Raw genomic sequence first — 24,088 nt, forward strand, 5'->3', positions numbered from 1 at the left:
ATACCGACCAGAAAGTAAAAAAGAGGCAATGAAGAGAAAAAAAACAGCACGTGAGAGTCTTCACAGCACGCCTGCCTTACTGTAACGCAAGTACCTCTCATAAAACAATTTTACTACCCGCGTAAAGCAGTGTGCATTAGATGATTAAATACTTGCAGGATTCAGTCAGTCACTTTGTGTGGAACTGTGGTTTTCATGTTTTTTTTTGTTGTATTTAGGCAAGTTAAATTTGTCGCTCAGTGCAGTGTGTAAATAATTTGAGCAGCAACAACAATGTAGTATTCAGGAAAACTCCTTCATATATCATTAACACTTATGCCAGGAGAGGGCTGATGCAATAGAGGGGTCGAAACAACAGTGAGGCAATAACTTGGCAGCCGCTGCAACTGTTATTACTAGGGGGAATAGGAAGAGAATGGTAATCGGCTCCTCTGATGTTCCCATCTAGTACTGAAACAAAAGCGGTCAGCATCAGATGCTGAGTAAACTACTTTCAATAACAAAGTAGTTTGGATGGGGACTTAATAGGAGCCCTATGTGAATGTTTAGATCTTTTGCTTCCTGCAATGCAGAAGCCCAAATGTTTGTTTTTATCAGCAACCAGCTCATGCCTGCTGATCATCTGAGGTTTAATCAGTAGAACATGAGCAACACTTTAAAAGCACAATGAAAAGGAAACTCTGCAGACATGAAGGCTGCAAATTAGATGTCGTTTGTTTGTGCAAATTCTGGGTAAACTTGCAAAGTAAACGACAGGAAAGACAGCACTGATAGACCCGGGCTCTTGAGTTTTCAGTCTCTTCCAGGAAAAGCTTGCAGTTAAAACCAGACTTTTGTAGATGGATAATAAAGATAGATGATGGATAGATACAGTGACGGCGTCAAAAGAGTTGAGCCAATTATTCCATCTTATTTAACATAAAAATCATTAGGCCAACTAATGGTCAAATTAAATACTGTGATATCTTTTTTCCTTGTTGACTGGACAATGTAATATAAAAAGTGAAAATGTGCCATAGGGAGCTATCTAGATCTGTAATAACCTTGGCGAAATGCAATATTGCTTGATTAAAGCAGTAAGCCACTTGAGGCTGTGCGTCACAGTGATGTGTGAAGAGGGTAAACATGGTAAAATCTCTGTAACTCACTGCTTTAGGTGGCTTATTGCAATAGCAATAAAATAAAAGACACCAATCAATGAACAGTTAAAATTATATTTAAAATTTACTCTTATTCAAAAAGACAACATGCAGTGAAATCTGTTTCATAAATGCATGTTATTGATCTTGTTCATTCATGAAACTTGACATAAAATAAAGTGTCAAGTGTCAATAAAGAACATGCAGTCCGAGTAAATTTATCAGCAATTTACAATGAAAAGCACTTTAGACACGGCTCATCCATGCAATCGGTTACCTGACAAAACTTGTTTACAGTGTACTTTAAACGTGTATTAAATCGTTTATTAAAATAAGTTTTATTAATACATTTAGCAATTAAGTTAAGTAAAATTTTGGTAAATTTGGTTTGGTAAATAAGGGTGCAGTACTCTCAACACATTTCATCTTTAAATCCATTTAAAATCCACAGAAAATTCAGAAGAAAATGTGGAAAAAAACCCCACAGATTGCATCTAGGCTTGATTATAAGCAGACCTACAACAAGCAACTGCTCAAATTACAGTATCATGGTAACCGTGTACAAAACTTTTATGTTTATAAATAAAGCAAGAAAGCAAACCAATCTCTAAAACAACTGTACATTAAAGTGTCCTGAAACAGTGCAAAATGTGTTTTTTCTTAAAAACATCATTAGGAGGGACGGTTTGCTCATTCGCAGCACGTCAAACGTTAGTCTCTCACAGCAGTGTCTCCGCGGCTTTGTTCTTGATTTGTTGTGTCTGAAGCCTTGAAAACTCAAAAAAGTCACACTTGACCTTGTCCCCTTTTCATTATAGTAACAGCTCCCCCAGACACACACACACCCCTAGCAACAGCACACGTACTGCCAAAATCCTAAGAAGCCTCCCTTAGGAAGTGTTACCAGGGAAAGTTAAGAGCACAAGGGGAGTTTCCAACCCAAACAGAGCGAGAGGAGAGACCTGACACCCCGCGCATCTCACTTCCATACCAGCTTCCACACCACACTCATTCAAAAACACAAAACGAGAGAATAGCACGGAGGGTAGAAATATCACACGCTGCAAAATAACATCTTTTATCACGTCTTTATCATTAAGCAGGTACCCGGAAAAGTTCACCATCATCCCGAAAGCCCGAACGTGCATCTTAACGCCAAGTTGCTCAGTTACGAACCCCCTCTGAACACATCAAAGGCCAGTAGTTTTGCTCAAACTGCTTTGAGTGCACTCTTTCACAGCGCAGAGCTCTCGCGGTTACGCGATTTCTAAAAACGTACGCTTCCTTCCTGGAGCGCGTGTGTAGTTTCTCTGAAGTTATGAGGTTTCTTCATTCATACGCTGCTGCTTTCCTGTTTCAGAACTTCACTACGGAGGAAAAAAACTCACGGCGCAGGTGAACGCACACTCATGGCAGCGCCTTAAGCCAAGATAAACTCTTAAGACACTGATTTCAGATGCTGAATCAAAAGTCCAGTGCCTAAAAATTAAAGAAAGGGAAAACAAAACATAGAGGTCTATTACCTAAGAAACCTTGTTTTTTTCCCATGTTTGGAAATATCCTTGCACCCTACCTGAAATAAGAACCAAAGCATTAGCTGAGCCACATTACTGATGCAGCAATAACAACAAGAGCATAAGCACACACATACGAGCGCACAAAGCACCCAGCGCACACACTCTCCTCGGAGCATCTGTTTGAGACAATAGCCATTAAAAGCCAGTCTGGGGTTGTACCTTCTCATTCCTCAGAGGCAGACCCTCAATTTTGGGCAGCATAATCCTAAAAGGTAGCCATCTTGCCTCCCTCAGCTTCAGAAGAATGAGTGGCCGTAGTGGCAGATGCAGCGTGAGCAGCACAGGTTTGCATGATCAGTGCAGAGGACAGAAACCTGACGCATGCCTCTCGCAGACGCAGACAGCAGCCCGTCAGCCAATCGCGTAGGGACTCTAGCGGCTTGTAAATGTATCAGCCATGCCTAGACCCTCCTAAACAAAGGATCCCCTATGTGGTTTCTTACTCTACAAGTAAGCACGAGGGAGAGCGTTAAGCTGTGGTTCGGACACTCACGACATCGGACTGGAGTTCAAAGCCAGTGGAGGGGGGAGGAAAAGGGGTCTTTGAAAGCAAACGCACTATTTTTAGAAGCACACAAAAGTTCCCAAAGAACATTACAGGAGGCATTTTGATCTTATTATATTACTGGCGCATTATGTGAAATAACTACATATGATTTATTTCTAAATATTATAGAATTTTGAAATGGATTAATAATAATAAAAAATAATAATGAATATATATAATACATAATATGATTAAAACAGTTAGAATTACATTTTTATATTTATTTTAATTGTAAGTTTTCTTTCTAACAATCTTATATGAATAAAGACACCATAAATACAATAATTGTATTTAATATATTATTTATTATAAGTATAGGAAAAATGGTCTTTGCTAGCAAACTCATTATTTTTAGAAGTAGCTTACATTAGAAGGGATTTTGATTTCATTATATATATATATAACACATAATTATTACCATTAAATAATAATAGTAAATATAATGATAAATAATAATCTAAAAAATAGTTCTGTATATGTACTGTATATTTTTTATATTCATTTATTTATAAGTCTAAAGTTATTCCAATGACAAACTCAGAGCTGCAAACATCATATGTCTTAAAATAAAATAAAAATCATACATAACCTGTTACATTTATGGGGCATTTAACTCTATTCTAGCAATTCAAATAAATCTAAAATAAAAAAATATTCTAAAAAAACGTATAAAACAGCTTAGCCCCTCCATGATGCAATGCAACATGGATAACATGTTAAAAATACGCAAAGAACAAAGCTAAAGTGCCTAGTGACTAAGCGTGGTGCCACACAGCTGTTTTTGTAAATGACGTCACGGCTACGCTCGTCACGCTCTGCTTTTTCTGTGAGGATGTCAGACGCTTTAGGGCAAGCATTCGCGCTCTCTCTCTCCATGGAGACGCTTTTAGAGTGGATGTGACAGCGCAGCCGCAGACCCTCCACCGCTGCACTGCAGCTGTCACACCATGTACTGTTCAGCCCAGTCTGCAGGCACACACAAACATATGGCTGAGGAGGTCAGATGAGGACAAGGGAACGAAAGAGCTACTTTTAGCACGAGCGCAGCTATTGAATACAAACACCAGGGAGCTGCATACAAATGCAACTGTATCATTTTATATATCTTAGATATATGAACTATTTATGCATGTGTACATACATTAGGTTTTATAATTACTTCTATATCTATGTCTGTGTGTGCGCCTGAATTAAGCATTGCAGGCAGTGCATTGTTTTACTGAAAAAGACAGTATCAGGTGTCTGTCTTGTTGAGTCAATATAAATGACTGTTTGTAGTAACTGAGGGTGGAAAGACGGGTTATATTCTGAATGAATGGCAGTTGAATGTTAAACTGGTCTTTCTGGATTACTTAGTTTCTATGAATGTGACCCATTCCCTTTTTACAATTAATAGCAACAAATCTACATTGATCACTACACTTTTTCATGGTTTTTACATGAGCAAAAACTGTTTCTATTTTATTTCATTTGTTAAAAAAAAAAAAAAGAGAGTGAATCTAGTCCATGTGTGTCTAAACTAAGACATTTCAACTAATCCTCACTCTAGATGAAACTTTACTCCAAAGCGTAACCTGGATAATAGACTGACCGTCTCTCTGTGAGCATGTGTCTAAAGCAGCCATCCATAATAAGTCTTCCTGCTGTGCCCTATGATAGCTGAGTATTGTTGCAGCGCTTTGTCTAATAACAAGTGCGGTGGCTGATGGAAATCGGTTTGAGTCGTGCAGTGTGTCAGCGGCCTTGAGACAGTTTTCTTCACGCTCGCATCAACGGACAATGGAGTTGTGGTATTCTCATTGACAATGGACATAAAGGCTGAATCTGGTTAATATTCTGATGACTGCTGAAAGCTTGATAATAGTACAAGTGACAGTGCATTTTACATGTAAAATCAGTAGTCTTCTAGTGACTAATACAAATATTAATCCTAGCATGTTTCATCATGTCCTACCCATTGACGAATCATTTGCCTTACAAAAAATTAAGTACTATCCCTTTAAATCTTAAAGGGATAGGTCACCCAAAAATGTAAATTTTATTTACTTGCTTTCCTGTCTTTCCAAACCTGTACAGTGGTCACAGCTGTCTCTATCCACTTTCATTGGATGGAAAAGAGCAACCTGGACATTCTGCAAAATTTCTCCTTTTATGTTCCACAGATGAAAGAAAGTCATACAGGTTTGGAATGACATGAACATTTCTGGCTTAACAACACTTCCTGGAACTCCCCCCTTCTTGGTCTTCCCTCACGTGTACCTGATTGCCAAGTGCAGAAACTTGTCCATATGGTGAGCTTTTAAAAGCTGCCCAGCCCTCATTAGTCACAAGCAACCCATCCATAAAGTGCTGGCAAACAACCCCTACGCCACTGCAATGTTTTTCATCTTTTGGAGAAAAAGCTGGATAAGCCTCGAACCTGCTGACATAATCAGTTAGTTCAATTGCAGTCAATTAAATGAAAAATGTAAATTTAAAGAAAAAAAAAATTCTAAAATAAAGTGATTTGTTTCTGAATTAAAACATTTTAAAATGCTGACTGGTAATGATTCAACTACCGGTTTGGTAATGGCAGAAAGTTTCCCCCAATCAAAAAATCACCAATATATGGTGATTATAATGGTGGAAATATTCTCTCTTTCAGGAAACCATGACTCCATGCTTGGATATATCCCTAAAGTCATACACATTAAATTAACCCTAGGCGACAGGAAAAGTCAGGCTGTGCACGAGGCGAGAATCCTAATCCCCTCTAAAAGGCACCAAGAAGCAATAAAACTATGTATTTATTGAGCGCATACAATCCTTCATTACATGATCCCTGGAGCAGACTAATATGCACTGTTTATTATGCATTGTGAGAAAGTCTTGGGAAGTGTGTTCTCTTAATAAAATTCACATAATGATCAAGAAAAAGCTCAATTCTGGCCATCAAAGTAGTGAACTTGCTGCTAATGCTGAACACATACATCCTATACAATCAGTTTTTGAATGTAATGAAAGTGTTATGCATTTCTGCATACAATATGTAAAACATCTCAGTAGCAGTTTGCCCTATCTCATTCAGAGCGGATAGATTTGTTTCCCGAGATTTCCTCAGTCAGGAGGGAAGTGTGTCTGAACACAGGAAGACTAACTGGTGGTTTGCTCTGCACTCAGATAACAAGGGAAAAAACAGAGGGAGAGCCGACAAAGTCCAGCAAGGACAATTTAACAGATGGACTTGGCTCCTGTAAATACAAATATAACACGAGGATAGTTGCCTGATCACCATCATTGTGCTTGTGTCATGACTTTATTTTAAGCTATGATGATTCATATCACACACTAAAACCTGTCCAGCTCTTAGGGAAGGATTAGCCTGAGTGAATAGTCTAAGAACACCTGGGACTCCTCAAAAGAAACTGCATGATTCAACCCATTCGCTCGCTCAGAGGGCTGACATTGAAATTTAAATCACTATTCAACTGTAAAGTTGTGAGGACTGTGGAGAAATTTTCCAGTACTACAATACTCCTCCATGGCAACTAATATGGTAGTGTAAAGCGGTTTAAGACTTCCCATTTTAAGTATTGACAGACATTAATCTTAGGTTTGCTTGGATGTGATGAGATATTTTGAGATGAGACATGCTGATTGCTTTATAGTTTGGACTTGAACAAGTTTACTAAAATCTGTTTATATATAGAAGGTGCACATAAGGCTAACACAAACACAAATATGGAAGTAAAATAATGTCAAATGTTTTTGAAACAAAAAGCCTGTTGAATTGCACTACTTGAAAAAAAATAGGCATTGCATTAACCATGCTTGCATTTTAATGCATTGTATTTTTAGGGCTTGCATTTTTATGGGCTGAAATTCAACATGGTTGAATATTTAAGCTGTGAATATTTCAATTAAAAACATTTCAAACACATTTTCATTATTAAAAATTCAATAATCCATATTCACCTTTCATATTTCACCTCCAAAATATTCAAACTGTTTAAAAATACAACCTATAATATTCAACAGGCAATTTTCGGTCCATTTTATTTCGCTTTGCAAATTCGCTTCCACAAATTCAGTGGTTCAAATTCGACAGTAAATTCAACGAACTGCAGGAAAAGCAATAGATTACCGAGATACTCTCCATATGCTGTTAGTCAACCTCACCAGCAGGGGGTGCAAAAGCGCTCGTTGTTGACGAAGACCAGCAACAGTTAGAGCAAGCCATTCATTCATAAAACTCATTTAACATAAATGCAAGTGTATTTGTGATTATTATGACGGCGGTTTTATGTTAAATTCAGTGTCTTCACGGTTACTTTCCCTGTGTAGCCTACAAGCATCTTTCTCTACCGTGAACAAGATTATAATGTTATTCCCCGATGCGGATATACAGATCCAATATTACATTTTTGAGATTGACATATATTTCTCTTGGTTGTTTAGTTGCCTTAACTGTATATTGTGGCGATGTGCTGCATGCAAGCTATTAGGGTTTCCCTCAATATTTAAGGATTCCCCAGCTGGACATATAAAACGCTTAACGTATAGCTTAATGGACTAATTACAGTGATATAAAAGACCAAACTCGCAGGCAAGCAGATTGACTCAGAATAACGCGCAAAGTTTAATGCTGAGCGTTTCCCAGTGATAGACTGGCATTGACGTTGGACATTCGCACATTTAGGGACCGTCTCTAAAGTGTACACGACTTTGGTATACACGTTTCTAACTTCAATAGCATTTGAATAGAACGACTTACAGTCATAACACCAACTGTAAAGTGTTCATGTAGTGTCAGGCATAATGCGCACCCTTTGGATTTTTGATATTTATTCAAATAAATTAAAGTTTGCTATTGAAGTTAGAAACGTGTATGCCAATGTTTTATGCAACTTTTGAGACGGTCCCTAAATGTGCGAATGTCCAATGTCAAGCCAATTTTACATTTATTAGGCTACATTTAGTCATTTATTTAGCAGACGCTTTTATCCAAAGCGATTTACAGTTAAACTAACAATAGGAGGACAACAATATGCAAGTGCTATGACTCTTCCCAGTTTAAGCTAATGCAATACACGTAGGCATAGCCTATACTATATATATATATATACATATATACATATATATATATATATATATATATATATATATATATATATATATATATATACTGTAGAGAGAGAGAGAGAGAGAGAGAGAGAGAGAAAAGAGAAGAGAAAGTGTTAGTATTGATCAAGTGTTGATGTTATGCCAGTATATCACGAAACGCTCAGCATGAAACTTTGCGCGTTACGTTCATATTCTTAGTCCATCTAGCCTATATAGTAGCCTATAGCCTACATCCCCAATAAGGTGCGAGTTTGGTCTTTTATATCACTGTATTAGTCCATAAACTACGTTAAGCGTTTTGTCCCGACAGAAGGGGAATCCTCGAGTGTGAGGTATTGAGGGAAACCGATTATAATCCTGTTCATGAAGAGAAAGCTGATGACATGCTACACAGGGAAAGTAACAATGAAGTAATTGAATGAAACATAAACACAGCTTTTGTGTCTTTATCATCTTTTCCGCATATATACTGACACAGCTCATTTTCATTTTATGAATGAATGGCTTGCTCTAACTGTTGCTCTGTCTTCGTCAACAACACAAGCTTTTGCACCCCCTGCTGGTGAGGTTGACTAACAGCATATGGAGAGTATCTCGGTAATCTATTGCTTTTCCTGCAGTTCGTTGAATTTACTGTCGAATTTGAACCACTGAATTTGTGGAAGCGAATTTGCAAAGCGAAATAAAATGGACCGAAAATTGCCTGTTGAATATTATAGGTTGTATTTTTAAACAGTTTGAATATTTTGGAGGTGAAATATGAAAGGTGAATATGGATTATTGAATTTTTAATAATGAAAATGTGTTTGAAATGTTTTTAATTGAAATATTCACAGCTTAAATATTCAACCATGTTGAATTTCAGCCCATAAAAATGCAAGCCCTAAAAATACAATGCATTAAAATGCAAGCATGGTTAATGCAATGCCTATTTTTTTCAAGTAGTGCAATTCAACAGGCTTTTTGTTTCAAAAACATTTGACATTATTTTACTTCCATACACAAAACACTATCATGGTAACAGATGACTATAAAATGATGGAATAAACATTCATTTAACAACATAAGATGAAACATAAAACCCTAATGTCGCCTACATAACTGATAAGAAAAACTAAGAAGAAACATAGTTATTACAATGAAAAAAAAATGTGAGCTGCCACAGAGAATTATGGGATATGTCCCATTAGATCTATTACAGTTTTCCATTATTAGAGTAAGGGAAAGGTTAACCAATTAACAGGTTTTTACCGTTTCATTTTACAGACTTTTACCATTAAAATTAAAAATTCTTTTTACAGTATACATCTCACAACATGACTTTATATATTTTAATAAAGTCATACTGTGAGAGAAAGAACACTGTAAAAAATTTCTAACCCTCCCGAATCAAAAATTTCAAGTGACCGATAACATTTAAATTTTTCAATTGGCCCAAGTGAAATTCTGTAAATTATAAAATTAAATTTACAGAATTTCACTTGGGCCAATTGAAAAATTTAGATGTTATCGGTCACTTGAAATTTTTGATTTGGGAGGGTTAGAAATTTTTTACAGTGAATTTTTCCCTATTATCAGAAACAAAGTGCAATATATAAAGTCACATATCCTTTAATGTGACTTCGTATTTTGCAATCGTGACATCTTTTCTTTTCTTCCTCATTTAAGTAAATCAAAAAAGAGGACGAGGCCTGGTTGGGTTGCATTAGTAGTGTGTTGAAACATTTCAGAAAAATGCTCGAAGTGGTGGACCAATCACAACACACTGGTCCAGCTGACCAATCAGAGCACACTGCACTTTTCAGAAGGATGGGCATCATAGAGACGGTGGGCCTTTCCAAATACCTACACTTGCAGTCTTTGCACTTAACCACTTGTCTACTTGCATGCCGTATTTCCTGTATGTGGCCCAAGTGTTCAAGAAGGCGTGAAGACTGCAAGTGTGTGTAGAACGTTTGATTACCCAATGGGACACACTTATAGTATTGCAAAAATGCAAGAGTTTACATTGCTTTATTTTGATTTTCAATACTATGCATTTAAAAAAAAACGTATAAATGTCTGGTCAGTAGTCCCTATGTAACAGAAGACACAATTTAAAATTGTGGTGCTTCAAATGTAGTGATAAAAAATACACACAGCCTACTCATTTTGCACCAATAAAATTACACTTTAACAATTTGTTTTACTATCAAATTACTACCAAATGTAATATCTAATTAATTTAGATATCTAACTTTCAGTGGAATGTTTTCCTCGCTGTCTTGCGATTTCAGGGCATGCGATTTTCCAGATCTAATGCCTGATGGGATACGCTTAGCCTCGAATACCGCTCCAGTGCAGTATTGAAGATAGTGTGGGTTTAGTGTGCATTCAGCGCACTATGCTTTGCCATTTTTTAGACATGGGACAGTCTTGTGGACTTACTTCCTGTCGCGTGCACGCCCTCTCAAGTGGCCAAGATCGCAAGTGTGGGTATTTAGAAAGGCCCATCAACTAAACTGACCGACTGGGGAGAGAGGTGCTGCAACAATGTAAAATATGTGAAAAATTATGGTTTTCTTGAGAATTCAAGCATGAAAACCTACACTATACCTTAAAAACAAAATTAAGACTTTGAAAAATGGTATTATATCTATGATAAAATAAGAACTATTTTATTACAATAGTGATTTTATATCTTATTTAACTTTATATCATAATCACCTTTTTTATTTTTACTCTGAGGTGGAAACAGACTTCCATAAGTTATACTATATTTAAAATCAAAACAGATTTATAATAATTTGAGCAGCCACTTGCTGGTTCATCCAAGCACCAAATGAAACCTATCTGATAAATATACAAATGTACACATCTTCATTTATTGAACATTCTTCATTTGTTATGTTAATCAAATGCACTTTTAGAAAGAAAATCAGTGCAATCAGATGTCTGTGGCCCAAATAAAATAATAAATGAAAAAGGCCATTCACTGTGTCATGATGCATCAACATGAACACAAAGGTGGCTGATAGTGTCATATGATGTTCTGGCTGGGCTTTGATTTTTGCTGTTTGAGTGTCTGATGGCATCATTACAAGGTGTTAAAGAAGAGCAGAGATCGTATCACACTGATCAGAGAGAGGGCTGATGCAGAGGCATTGACTCATACTGATATTTCACGATTCGTTTGCTCACTTTCTTACACTTCAGCCTCCTCCTAGCTGTACTCATGCTACTGTAGCTCCTGCCAATGGTCCTACACGGGTGCATCATTACAGACCCTGCCCACAGGCTCCAGGAAAATCTTTAAAACTTTTCACTGGAGATTTAAATACATGAACATAACATTAACATCATCCTACCTTTTTCTCAATAGTTTTTATAATAACAGCTCTAAAATATGACTGCATGATCCACATTTCAAAACACACATCTGTGATTGCAGTTGAATTGTATACCAAGTACACAGCCATTAAAAAGGCCATAATATTATTAATTAAATGACACATTATTAAAATGAATTTGCTATAATCCAATTACACCTTAAACATTGAAGACTTCACAACAGATTTTATTTATTTGAAGATTTAATGAATGGTGGGAGGAGACCAATTAACTTGCTGAATTTAATAATCCAGAAACAATTAGCAAGAATTATAAAAACTATAGACGTGGGCCATTTTCTGTTTTCAAACTTGGTATACTGAGGAAAATTTTGTTCTTGATTTCAAAAAGGTCACCTAAAGAGAGCTAAATCAAACACTGAAACAGAAAAAATGAGAGCCAAATGGATTCAGTATAGTTATGTTGGTTATTTTAGCAGGGCTGGACTGGTAGCCGTATCAAAAGATGCCAAATTCACAACCTGTAACAATGTTTGATAAACACAAATGGCTAGATTTACTAACAGCTTGCGCCAGCGCAAACCCTCTTTTGCGGTTAAAAAACTCAGGATTTACTGAAGACATGCAGTGAAAAATTAGCACTGAAAAGGTGTGGACAGGGTTATTTTTGCGGCTGACCTTATTGTATATGCATTTGTAGGAGTTTCACTTTTTAGACGCAAAATTTATGAGAGGCGGAGAGTATTTAAATGAATCATGTAAGGGTTTAGTAAATCTGGCCCAAAGTGTCAAAGCCAAGAGTTTTACCGCTCAAGCTGTCAAGGTGATGACTATCTGAGACACAGTTAAAAATACATCCAGTACTTATATCTCAACATTTAAGAGGCTGTTAAAACATAAAATATGTGTGGACCTCTGATAGTGTTTTAATAGCCCATGTCTTGGATATTACTGTGATTGTCAACATTTGATCTTAAATCCTCCAAATTTCCAGAGTAATCTTTCCAGATACATCATGAACCAGATGCTCAGTGAAAACATCAGAGGCCAAATGGGCAGATGCTCTTGAATTTGGCATTAGATGTCAAGGTGATAAGCTGATATCACGGCAACCATATCAGCTCAGTTCTTTGGCTAATCAAGTAGTATCTGGCAAGAGCTCTGGAAAAGCAATGAAAGACTTGATCACCATGGAAAAACAAAACAAAAGACACACTATTATGAATAATAACAGGACTAAAAAAAATTTGAATTGGCAAACACATAATATACAGATAATATACAGGCTATCAACTCTCATTCTTGCACCCAATACACCAACAAGAGAACCATTGATTAAGGCAGAACTTGGACGTTAATAAGAAACCATGGTTCTTTAATATCATAAAAAAAAATTATGTAATGTAAGTTTGCAAACCCTGTATCCTACAGGGAACTTACTGTTAGAAATCTAACTGATTAGCCTATGCTAATCACATATGCTACCCAAGTTCTTAGCCTACACAATAACATCCTCACATAAAATCCTCAAAAAAAAAAAAAAAAAAAGTTTAAAACTTGGATAAAAAAAACTAAAAAAAACTACAACGAACTTTGGTCTTCAGTGATGTTTCCTTGAGCAGTGTAGTAGATTCAGAACAAAAATGAGAGATCTGTTTTATACCTTTTGTTAACTTGACTCACATGGATAGTCTGGATCGATTCAGCCCACTGAGAATGGTCCAGTAATTGGCCTTGATCTGCTGTGTTGATTTTGTGTGTGAGATCTGGAAAGTTCAACTGTGTAAATGGTATTTTGGGATGTCACCACTGAGCTCCATCATGCAGATCAGTTTGAATTGATTTTGCTCCACACACAGACAAGATTTCTATGGTGGTACATTACTTTAGTACTGTGTTTAACCCTTACTTAATGAGGTTTAGGTCTTAAGGTCTTTTCTTTAAAAAAAATAAAAAATAGGTCCCTTTATTCTCAAAGAAATGCATTTGAGGAAGGAAACATTCAAGGAAACATTCTGCCTGAATATGAAAAAGGTTTAGTCACATGCAACCGCTGGCTTAGTGTGACACTAGTGGTCAAATGTTTACAGTGCAGGGCTCAAAAATAAGGATTTTTTCTACTGGCCTGATTAGGGCCCCGATTAGGCCATTCTGTCACTTCACAAACCTAAAACGATGTCATTAGTAGGAAGTCATTGACTCTAAGTTCTTATCAGAGAACGAAAAAATATGAGATTCGGAGATTGGATTTAAGTGATACATGCATTGCATGCTTGACATGAGATGGATATTCACAGGTACTGCTTCTACAAAATGTTCTTTACCAGAGTTAGTGTTACTGATCTGTGTTCTGCAGGGGAAGCAATTAAAAAAAAACGAAGTTTGAAGTTTGAAGTTTGCTTCCTGTCAACGGTTCAGTGCACACAACTGCCACAGACAGCTGGGGTCATGGATATTAATTACCCTACGGATTTGCTATAAGGTGGATGAGTGCTATCATTTATCGCTTGCAGCTCACGGCCAGAGCAACCAGTTGGCAGACTCTACTGATAGTTTTAAAATTTCTTTTCCTTCACAATGCAGCCAAGAAAAATAAACCTCTTAAAATAGAACGATTAGGTCTCAAAAAATGAGGAAGACCAATTTGGTCAATTCTAAAAGTGACGTGGCATGTTATGATGTGGGTTGGGGGTCTTTATAATAATTGTTATACCCTTGCTTCTCAATGTCCGGAGGATTTGACAAGCCAACAAAAATACAGGGAGAATTTATAGTTGAATGGATGTCAAAGTAATTTATTCTCCACATAGCCAATTGAGTCTTGACATTATAGCACACGGAATTAGTAAAAAACATCCGGTGTTCAAAGCAAATCATCTGTGAACAAAACTAGCAATATAAAACATGTGTTGTAGGCCACAGCTTTAAAACAAATGGAGAACTTGAGGTTGCCATCTTGATAAGCATACTCAATCCAAATAAACACTTCCTGGAGAAGAGAAAGTCACCATGGTTTTCTGAGAAACTAGGTAGAGTTTTCCCATTCAGGGTAATATATACTGTAAATATATACAGTTTGCCTGTAACACAAAGCAGAACCCAGGGGAGGATGGGCTGCTGTATCTACCTTTGGGACTGGACACACAAATCCTCCAGCTACAGAAAACCCCGTGATTTAAGGCTACGCCTACATTAGTAATCCGGATACATTTGAAAAGAGCGTTTTCGTTTCCAAACGCTCTCCGTCCACACTAGTGTTTTCCAAAAGTTTCTCATCCAAACTGAAACGTCGACTCTAAAAAACTAAAAAACACACTTTTTAGTCTAAATTCACCTTACTGCACAAGCGTAAACCTTCAGAAAAGCTCACTGAGATGATATAGACAGAACAAGACATGATAAAGTTATCAGGCAATTCTTCTGGCAGGATCATTTTATTGAGCAAAATATCCCACTGATGCGTCCAGGTTGCACTCACAACACAATTACATTTTTGGTCTAAAACGCAACTGCTCTCATGTTTTGCCGCAGGGCAGCAATTGCAAGTACATTTTCTGTCATCTTTGCAGGACTGTGATATGAAGAGTGCGCAAAGTAACATATTTTAGCAACTGTGTGTAAGTGAATAGCACATAACAGACACAATGCAGGTATAAACATGAATCGTTTTCAATACCTCCGTTTTCACAGTCCAGACTACAATGCGTAAAATGGCATTTCGAATTCATCCACTTTGGAGAGCGTTTTCAAAAAGATTTGTTTTCATTAATAAAAACATAAAACGCATTAGTGTGGAATAGGCCAAGGAACTTTCCGATCAGCGTTTAGTAATACCTGAACTCGTGATGTGGTCAAAACACTTCTTGAAAGCAAATCAGGACATGTGTGACAAAAACTGAAGCCACTGTATTCTGAAGCGTTACCTCAGCATCCTGCCTGGCTTCAGTGTGCCGTCAGAACTGATTAAAACCAGACCTAACTGAACCAACAGCCCTCTTACCCTTTGTTTTCCCCTGATTTCCCTCTTCCTCGTCTGTGCCAAGCCAAGCTGCCCCCTTTGCCATTCACAAGGACACGGCAGTAGCTCCATCTCTGAGGCGTGCCAAAAAAACAACATGCAATCATAGGTGAAACATTTTGAACCGATAGCTCATGGGGTGTCTTTGCAGTTGGAAGTGTCACAGCTGGCTGGCAGATGTGCACACCCGGCAGAATTTGTTTTTAGTTTGAATATGTCTTATAATTAGGAATGGAACAAACATGATCACAAAGGCCTGATGATGTTAATCAGACCAGACATGAAGTTACTGAGATTTAATCTGAATCACAAACCCTGCATAGTTCAACCCTCAGCAAAAGCTACAGTATGAAAAGTAAACAAAACACACATCTCTTATAATTGTTATGACTATTCTACAGTGATGAAGGAGACATGTTGCGGCACAGGCTGAGAGATGTGGTATGTGATCGCTTCTAGCCCAGAGGTCATTTTGTTCAATAACACTAATTTAAGAAAGACACAGCAAAAACACAGAGGATTACATAAAAGTGACACCTGATGTTTCGTACTGGATCGCATATTACCCAGCATGTTGATTTCTTCAAGTAATTATTATTGCAATAGATAAACAAGTCTTACCCATACCCACTATCAGGATCATCTGATCCAGTTTGACAGCACCATTGTTTCATGTTTGTTAACTTTTGACTTGATAGTAGGTGTGGACACAGGGTGATCCTGATCTTCTTGTCCGGAAAGCCTCTTTTACACCCAAACAAACCGGATTTAAACTGTTCAAGAGGTAAAGTAATAATGTAATACAGAACTGTTTTGAAATATCTTTTGGAATCCAAAAATATGACTGATATTAAAAAAATAAATCTTATATTTGATGAAAAATTATACTTTATTGGCGACAATTCTAGTTGTTTTTGAAAAAAAGTCTCTTGGTTTTGCTCACCAAGGATACATTTATTTAATAAAAAATATAGTAAAACCGTTATATTGTGAAATATTGTTAAAGTAACTGTTTTCCTCTTGACTATATTTGAAAATGTAATTTATTCCTGTGATGGCAAAGCTGAATTTTCAGCATCAATACTCGTGTTCAGTCACATGATCCTTCAGAAATCATTCGAATATGATGATTTGGTGCTCAAACAAGGTCTAAAGAACTTTTTATTTGTACCATTATAAATACCTTTACTGTCACTTTTGATCAATTTAATGCATCCTTGCTGAATTAAAGTATTATTCAGAAAAATGTATAAATAAAAAATAAAAATTTCACTGACCCCACTACTTTTAAATGGTAATGTATGTAACTAGAATACTCATTGTTTATCTTACATCAAACAGAGGGTGAATTATATCACTGAAGTGAATATTTCATAAGCGTCAACATTTCCTCTTGCACTTATTACCACTTTACCCATCATGTGACACCCATGGGCAGATGGATACACAAACAACAACTGCTTATGTAGTTAATTACATAATCACAGATGGCCTTTCCCATCAACCCTTTAAAGATAAAGACACACAATCCCGAGTGAAATAGATATTCAGCCCACAAACCACCCGCTTGCATCCAGACACTAATGACAAGCTAACTAAAGTCTGACTACATAACTATGGCAGATGTGACCCTGGCTGAACGCTGGCCTAAATTTTAGGGAAATGACTGATATGTTTACAGACCTCAATCTGGTGTAATCCCGTCATCATCCCTGTCCCTGACAGACGACTACTAACAGACAGACATTAGAGAACAGACCCAAACTCACAAACTGACAGCAACGATTATATAACTGTGTGAGAGTGAAAACAAATGTGTGACTTTTTAACAAGTTAAAAAAATTCAGATTGAACAAAACTAGCAACTATATGCACAAATGCCAAAAGGTTGTGATTAGTTACAACGTCATTTTGCATTTGGCAGACACTTATCCAAATTGACTTATACTGCATTCAAGCCATACATTTCATCATTTCATGCATTCCCTGGGAACCGAACCCATGAACTTAGCGTTGTTAGCTCCATGCTCTAACTTGCAGGAACGCTGACTAAAATTACAAAAACATAGGAAGTTATATATTCTCACAGTTCCTTATTGGCAAATTTGACAAAGGGTCTAAAATACAACTTTATAAAGTTTGATAATTAGCACTAATAACAGCAATCCAATTTAACAGCAACTATAAAGTAAATTTAATTGGGAAAACTTTAATGTTGGCTTGACAAAGCCTAGTCTGAAAGTTTTATAAGCTTCCTAACATGACTTATCATGTTGTTAATATGACTTAGCATGTGTCTAGCATTATTTTACATTTTGTTAACATGTTTGTTGCATGTTTTGCAAGCATGAATTAGCATGTTGCAAACATCTTACCAAAACAATTTAACACTAGTATGTTTTAACATGTTGCTAATATGTTTTAGCATGTTGCAAGTAAAATTTATTTAATTTTTTAATAAGTTTATTATTAGCATGATTTGGCATTTTGCTAGCAGGTTTTAGCCAAAGACTAAAAAATATGGACGATGCACCTTCACTCTTTTCTACTTGAGAAAAGTGATGCCGCCAATGCCTCAAGATGGCACTGACATCTTGCACTAATTATATTGTTCGGAGCCTGAGTCTGTGCAGTAATGAGCGTGAAGTGGAGCCGCGGTATCAAGGTCCCTTCCTGCGCCCATACTCCTGCAGAATCAATCACAAGCACACGCCCCTGAACTTTTAGTAGCCAGACTGCTCCAATTTTGAGTCTGCTGATTGTAGTACAACTGAAGGCTTGTTAAAATAAGGTAATACAACTACTATCCACAGTCATATCCTTAAAAAAGCCCATTGGTGCCTCCATGACTACTTAGAAGCTGTCAATCACAGCTGTCAATCATGATATCACACCCCTGTTTTAAAGCATCAAATAACTAACTAAAACCAAACTTATTTAAAAAGTGAACACTTAAAAACTAAAATGACAGAAACCATCTTTGGAAAAAAATTATTGTAAGTGTAATTTGATTGTTTAATTTGGCTCACATCCCATTTGTTTACATAGAGAGGATGGGTTTTATGACCTGTACTGCATCCAGCCACCTGGGGGCGATCAAAATGCTTTGGCTTCACTCTTCAGGACGTGAGCAGCACCCTCGGTTTTAGCACGTTGTTAGCATGAATTAACACATTGCTGACATGATTTAGCATGTTGCCAGAATGTTTTATGTTGGCTTTGTCAAGCCAACATAACTAAATGAACAGCTAGACTCAAAAAAGACAGGAATTCAGTCTTAATCAGCACAATGACATAGTGAAAACAATTATCATTGCCTGAATCAAAACTGCATAAGACATACATCCATACATCCAAACTGTCAAACTACTGAATTGTCTGTGGGATTTGTCAAACACACCAATAAGGGTAGGACACGCTGTAACATGGAGACTTAGCATATGTAGAGTGCCATTCATTCTCTCACACACAAATATGCACACACATAGACACTTAGGCCACGTGCAATGTTCACAGTGAACCATGTGATGGGTTTTGGCTAAAACAGTGCTCATCTATTTCTTTTATATTTTCTCGAGTCACTGCAGTCAGAAGACAGTGATGATGATAAGTGTATGATCAGTAAGTCAAACTGAGATAACAAAATGTCCAAATCTGTTTCAAAGTCTTTATTTAAACCTCTCCAGCCAAGTAATGTCATTAAAGTCCCCATGAAATCAAAATGTAAGTTTTTTGGCTTTTAGTATGAATATGTTAGCCTTAATGACAAAATTTGCATTTAGAAGATATAAGAAGTCAAAAACTTAGTTTCTCACTTCCACCAATATGGATCAACGATTTTGATGTCATGTTTGCAGTCATGTCTAATATAGTTTTAAACTGCCTTATCCTCCAATAACAGCCTTTTTGCAAAGACTCAATCAATATTTAATTCTGAGCCCTGAAAATGCAAGGGAGTCATTCTGTTGAATGCGGCTGTCGATCTTTTTCTTAACCAAACCACGTTTGAACAGAACCATATTTAGACTGACACCAGTAATCCTGCTACTATGTGAAAGTAGATCACCAGACAATCCCCACTGACATTTCTTGGAGTGATTTAAATAATCAGGAACCTTCAAAATGAACTTTATCACAACTTTTTTAAGGCGTTCTCCTTGTTACTACCTCTGTGACTGGATGGAAGTTTTGGGTGTTTGGTGTTTTATGCCCTCAACGGCGCCTTCCAGGCAGCGAGGGGATGGGTAGGTTTAAGGTTGAGGGTAGGGTTAGCTGCCTCTAAGGAGCCATTGGGGGCTTAAAACACCATCGAGCGAAGTTTTGCATCACCCCATAGACATTACTGATGTGTAAACTGATGTATTCATCTGTGTGACATCACAAAATGTTCAAAATTAATTCTAAATAAATGTTTGTTTGTTTTTTTACTTGTACTAATAGAGGAAACGCTGTTTTTTTAAACAATATGACCATTTTAATTGATTGACATTTGAAAGTAACTCTAAACAAGTAAATGTTGTACAGAGCATCCTTTGCATTGACTTGAATTAAAAAAATGTTATGGCAGGGGTCTCCAGTCCTGCTCCAGGAGGGCCACTCCTTTAGATCCAACTTAATTAAATACACCTAAACCAGTTAATCAAGGGCTGAATCCGAAATCGCTCCTTATACCATCAAAAAGGGCATTATTCGAGGGGTCAGCCATTTGTAGAGGTGTCCGAAACCATGGTGGACGTTATTGAGTGCACTCTTTCTATCCCAAATTGCACCACAATAACGAGTGTACAGCCGATGTACAATTCGCTCACTCATTTTCATTCACTCCTTCAAGTGAACTGTATTAGTGGACTAACGTAGGGAATAGTGATTGAGAGTTTAGGGATAGGGGGCGATTTTGGATTCAGCCACGGTCTTACTAGGCATACAATAACTTCCAGGCAGGCTGAGGCAAGTTAGAGCTAAACTCTGCTGGACGGTGGCCCTCCAGGACCGAGTTTGGACACCCCTGGGCAAGAGAGACACATCAAAAAGTTGAAGAGTCAGGTGCCTTACCTCTCTCGTACAGATCATGAGGGGCTTTTTCCTCAGCTCAATACACTTCCTGAGCTTACAGATCTGATGCCCCGTTTTTCTGTTCAGGCAACTCTTGCATTCCCCGCAGTTCATCTTGCGCAGACAAGGCACGCAAACGCAGCAGCGACTTCTCTTCTTCCTCTCCCTCCTCTCTTTAACTCGAAGTAAACGCAGCTGAATATCCTCAACTTGGAGAGGAAGGTTTCCTGACGCCCTGTGCTCAAGAACTGACTCTGACTCGCTGTCAAACGAGGACTGGGTGCTTTCTGTGCTACTGGAGAGCGATGCCGTCGCCTGAGGCCTATGGCCCATTTCACAAAGAGTGCTGTTGTAAATGGTTGTGCTCAGCGAGAGGAGAGAAAGCGCTCCCTCTTTCTTCATCGACATTTCAACATCGTCAATTTCATCTTTGGTGTCTACATCTGCAGTGCTTTGAAACTCACTTTTTTCCTTCTGGAGAGCATTTGCAGTGTTTTCAAGTGCTGGAGGTCCATTGGAGGATTGACACACTTGGGAGGCCACAGTCTTACCTGCTTCTGTAGAGTTTTCTGGAGTGGTTTCAAAAGAACCGTCAGGAAAGTCCATGTGTGGAACAATGTGCTGAACCTCCTCAACCTGACCTAAAACATGCTTATCTGACAGTGAAGGGGAGGGAGTCGTTGGGCCTGAGGTATTATTGTTGTAGGCAAAGTCCACGTTATTGACGGGGTCGTGCCTCAGAGGGTCATGCTGCTCAACAAACGCTGTGTTTGAATGCTCGTTAGAAGCAAGGAAGCTTTCGTTTTGTACATTTTCTGTGTTTGCTTTTACCTTCTCCTCCTCTGCCTTGTCAGTGTCATGAACAACAGTCTCTATGTGCTCCTCTGTTTCCTCTGAGCTTATATTAATGCTCTGTCCCTCTCCAGTGGGAATAACAGCACCCTTTTGTTGTCCATCACCAGTAGGATCATGAACTTCTGACCTTTTAGCATCGGTATCCTGTTCCCTGATCTCCTGAGCTCCCTTTCTTCTTGTAACCACCCTCCTGTAGGACTCAACTTCCTGTAGGACGCTCGAGACACTTTTCCTTGGTGTCTTTCCTTTTCCATTAAGTTTTGACAACAAGCCATTTTGTTTCAAAGAACCACGAGTGTGCCTGGGTCCTTTAATGCTATGAACATTCTTGACTGTCCTCTTGCTGGGCTTGCCGTCAACAGTCCTCTGGGCCCCCTTTAGTGCTTGTTTTTTGTCTATGGCCTTCTTGATCTCACCACTGGCTTTGAGCGAGTTGACCGTTTGCCTCCTAGTCGTGGAAGCTTTCACCCTCCTAACATTTCGCTTTTTGGATGCACAAGATGACTTCTTGAGTGCTTTGGGAATATGAGGCATAGCTGAAGTTAGTGAGGGTGAGGGAGGAGGAGTTCAGGATAGCCGGCATGGAAAAGAGTATGAAGATGACTCTGGACAACAGTACTTTTCAGATCTTTCAGGTAATGTTCCCAGTTTCAAGTAAGATCACACTGACATTTTTCCACCGTTGGCATATGGATGTATGGCTACCTGTGGAAAGGACAATTCATTATTGAATTATGTAGCATGTAGCCTCTGATTACATAAATTAATGCATGAAAATCTTGCAATCTTGAAATCCAAATTGGAGATTGTGGCTTTTAGTGCATATTATTTATGGGCTTTGAAGCAATCTATATGCTGGTGTGCTCCTCCATACACTTTTAAAATGTACAATCTTTCTCTTCTGGAAAACTGAAAAAAAAATATTGATGGCCGTGTTGCAATCAGCTCCCTAGTTGATCAGATAACATTTATCTTTAACTAAGTTGTTCCCTTAACAGACATTGCATCACATTTTTGAAGTGTGAAATTGCACGAGCCAACTCAATACATATCCTGACGCACGGCATACGTTTTTAAAAAGCCAAATCATTATTTAACTATATTTCGGCATAAACGTTTGACAGCAGTAAACATAATCTAGCAAACATTTATAACATTTTACGGCTGAAATGTGGAGACATTTTTGCATGTCGCTGGAAATAGTCATCAGTCTCAATATGTAGTGAGCCAGGATCCTTACCAGTGCCCAAACTGATTCACCACCTAGAGAGCTGATTGAGATGCACCTGATGACACATTCTGCACTATGCAGATTTCTGTCCAATCAAATGCTCTCTAGAATGAGAATGCCCTTCCCCTGATAGCACCTGCACAGACTAGCAAGTAAAAAATCATGAATTATGACTGTGATGTAAAATAAAGAAAGACCTTTGCCTATTTAAAAAAGGATGTTTCCATCAATATGTTTCAAATAAATACATAAACACAGTACAGAACAATGTGCTGGTCAAGCCATTAAAATTGGGTCATTAAAGCTCCAATATGTAGGAATTTTGTAATAAAATTTCCAAAAATAACTTGCACAGTGTGATATATTTCCTCCAGTTGTGTACTCACAATATCTCAAAAGTCTCCAAAGATTTTTTATTTCAGAGAAATTCCGATTTTAAATAACTGGCCGTCCCGGAAAAGAAATGTCACGCCTCAGTGACGCAATATCCCTTTTTTCCGGTGTGGACCATGTGATAGGATATTCCACCACACCGGATTTTTTTTTTTTTTTTTTACAACAACTTTATTGGGTTTTTTTTTCTTATCACAATAAACAATAAAGACGTCTGACAAAGAATAAAAAAAGAATAAAATAAAAAATATGACCCACCACACCGGAATATCGCATGGTCAAATGCGGAAGTGGTGGTTAAAGCGTTATAGCCATAGACTGTATGGTTATAGCTGTTATGGATCACGAACTCTTTGGCGAGTATGGAAGTGCCAACAAAACGAAAGCGTCCATATTCGGATACACTCAGACTGTGTGACAAACGGCCAGGCGTTTTCGAGATGGAGAGAGCTGCGCGTCAATCTTGGACTTGACAGAGACTCTGGTCTCGCGAGTGTATTGATAGACAGGTAAGACATGCAACTGTCAATAAAAGCACTTATAAACAAAGTTATATTGCTCTTTGTACTTTGGTAAGGCTTTTTATCACGTGTGGTGACCGAGCTTATGGCAGTACAATTAAATACAATCGGATATGATGTTAAAAAAATATATTTAGTCATTACTTGCAAATGTTCGTTCAAATTTACTTTTAGATATTGGTTTGAACACGTTACACAACACGGCATTAACCATAAAAACGTAAAACTGGACAACATTAACCAAACAAATCATTTGACAAATAGCTGTATGTTGTAACGGGATAATATAGCATAACATTTCACGTTCCTTGCAGTTCATTAAT

At 37.6% G+C, this 24,088-nt stretch overlaps 1 protein-coding gene across 2 annotated transcripts in view; it reads right to left on the reverse strand.

Annotated features, from left to right (window-relative positions):
* tet1 (tet methylcytosine dioxygenase 1) overlaps positions 1–24,088 on the reverse strand; it is a 43,977-nt gene that overhangs the window by 17,579 nt on the left and 2,310 nt on the right. The window contains exon 2 of one of the 2 annotated variants that reach the window (XM_081350278.1): positions 20,766–22,325. In XM_081350278.1, coding sequence (XP_081206404.1) covers positions 20,766–22,154 — 1,389 coding nt within the window. In that variant the 5' untranslated portion in view covers positions 22,155–22,325. The remainder of the gene's footprint in view (positions 1–20,765; positions 22,326–24,088) is intronic. The other variant, XM_081350279.1, reaches the window with a different exon arrangement.

Source organism: Scardinius erythrophthalmus (assembly GCF_964197995.2).
Source record: "Scardinius erythrophthalmus genome assembly, chromosome: 21".
Taxonomy (NCBI): Eukaryota; Metazoa; Chordata; class Actinopteri; order Cypriniformes; family Leuciscidae; genus Scardinius; species Scardinius erythrophthalmus.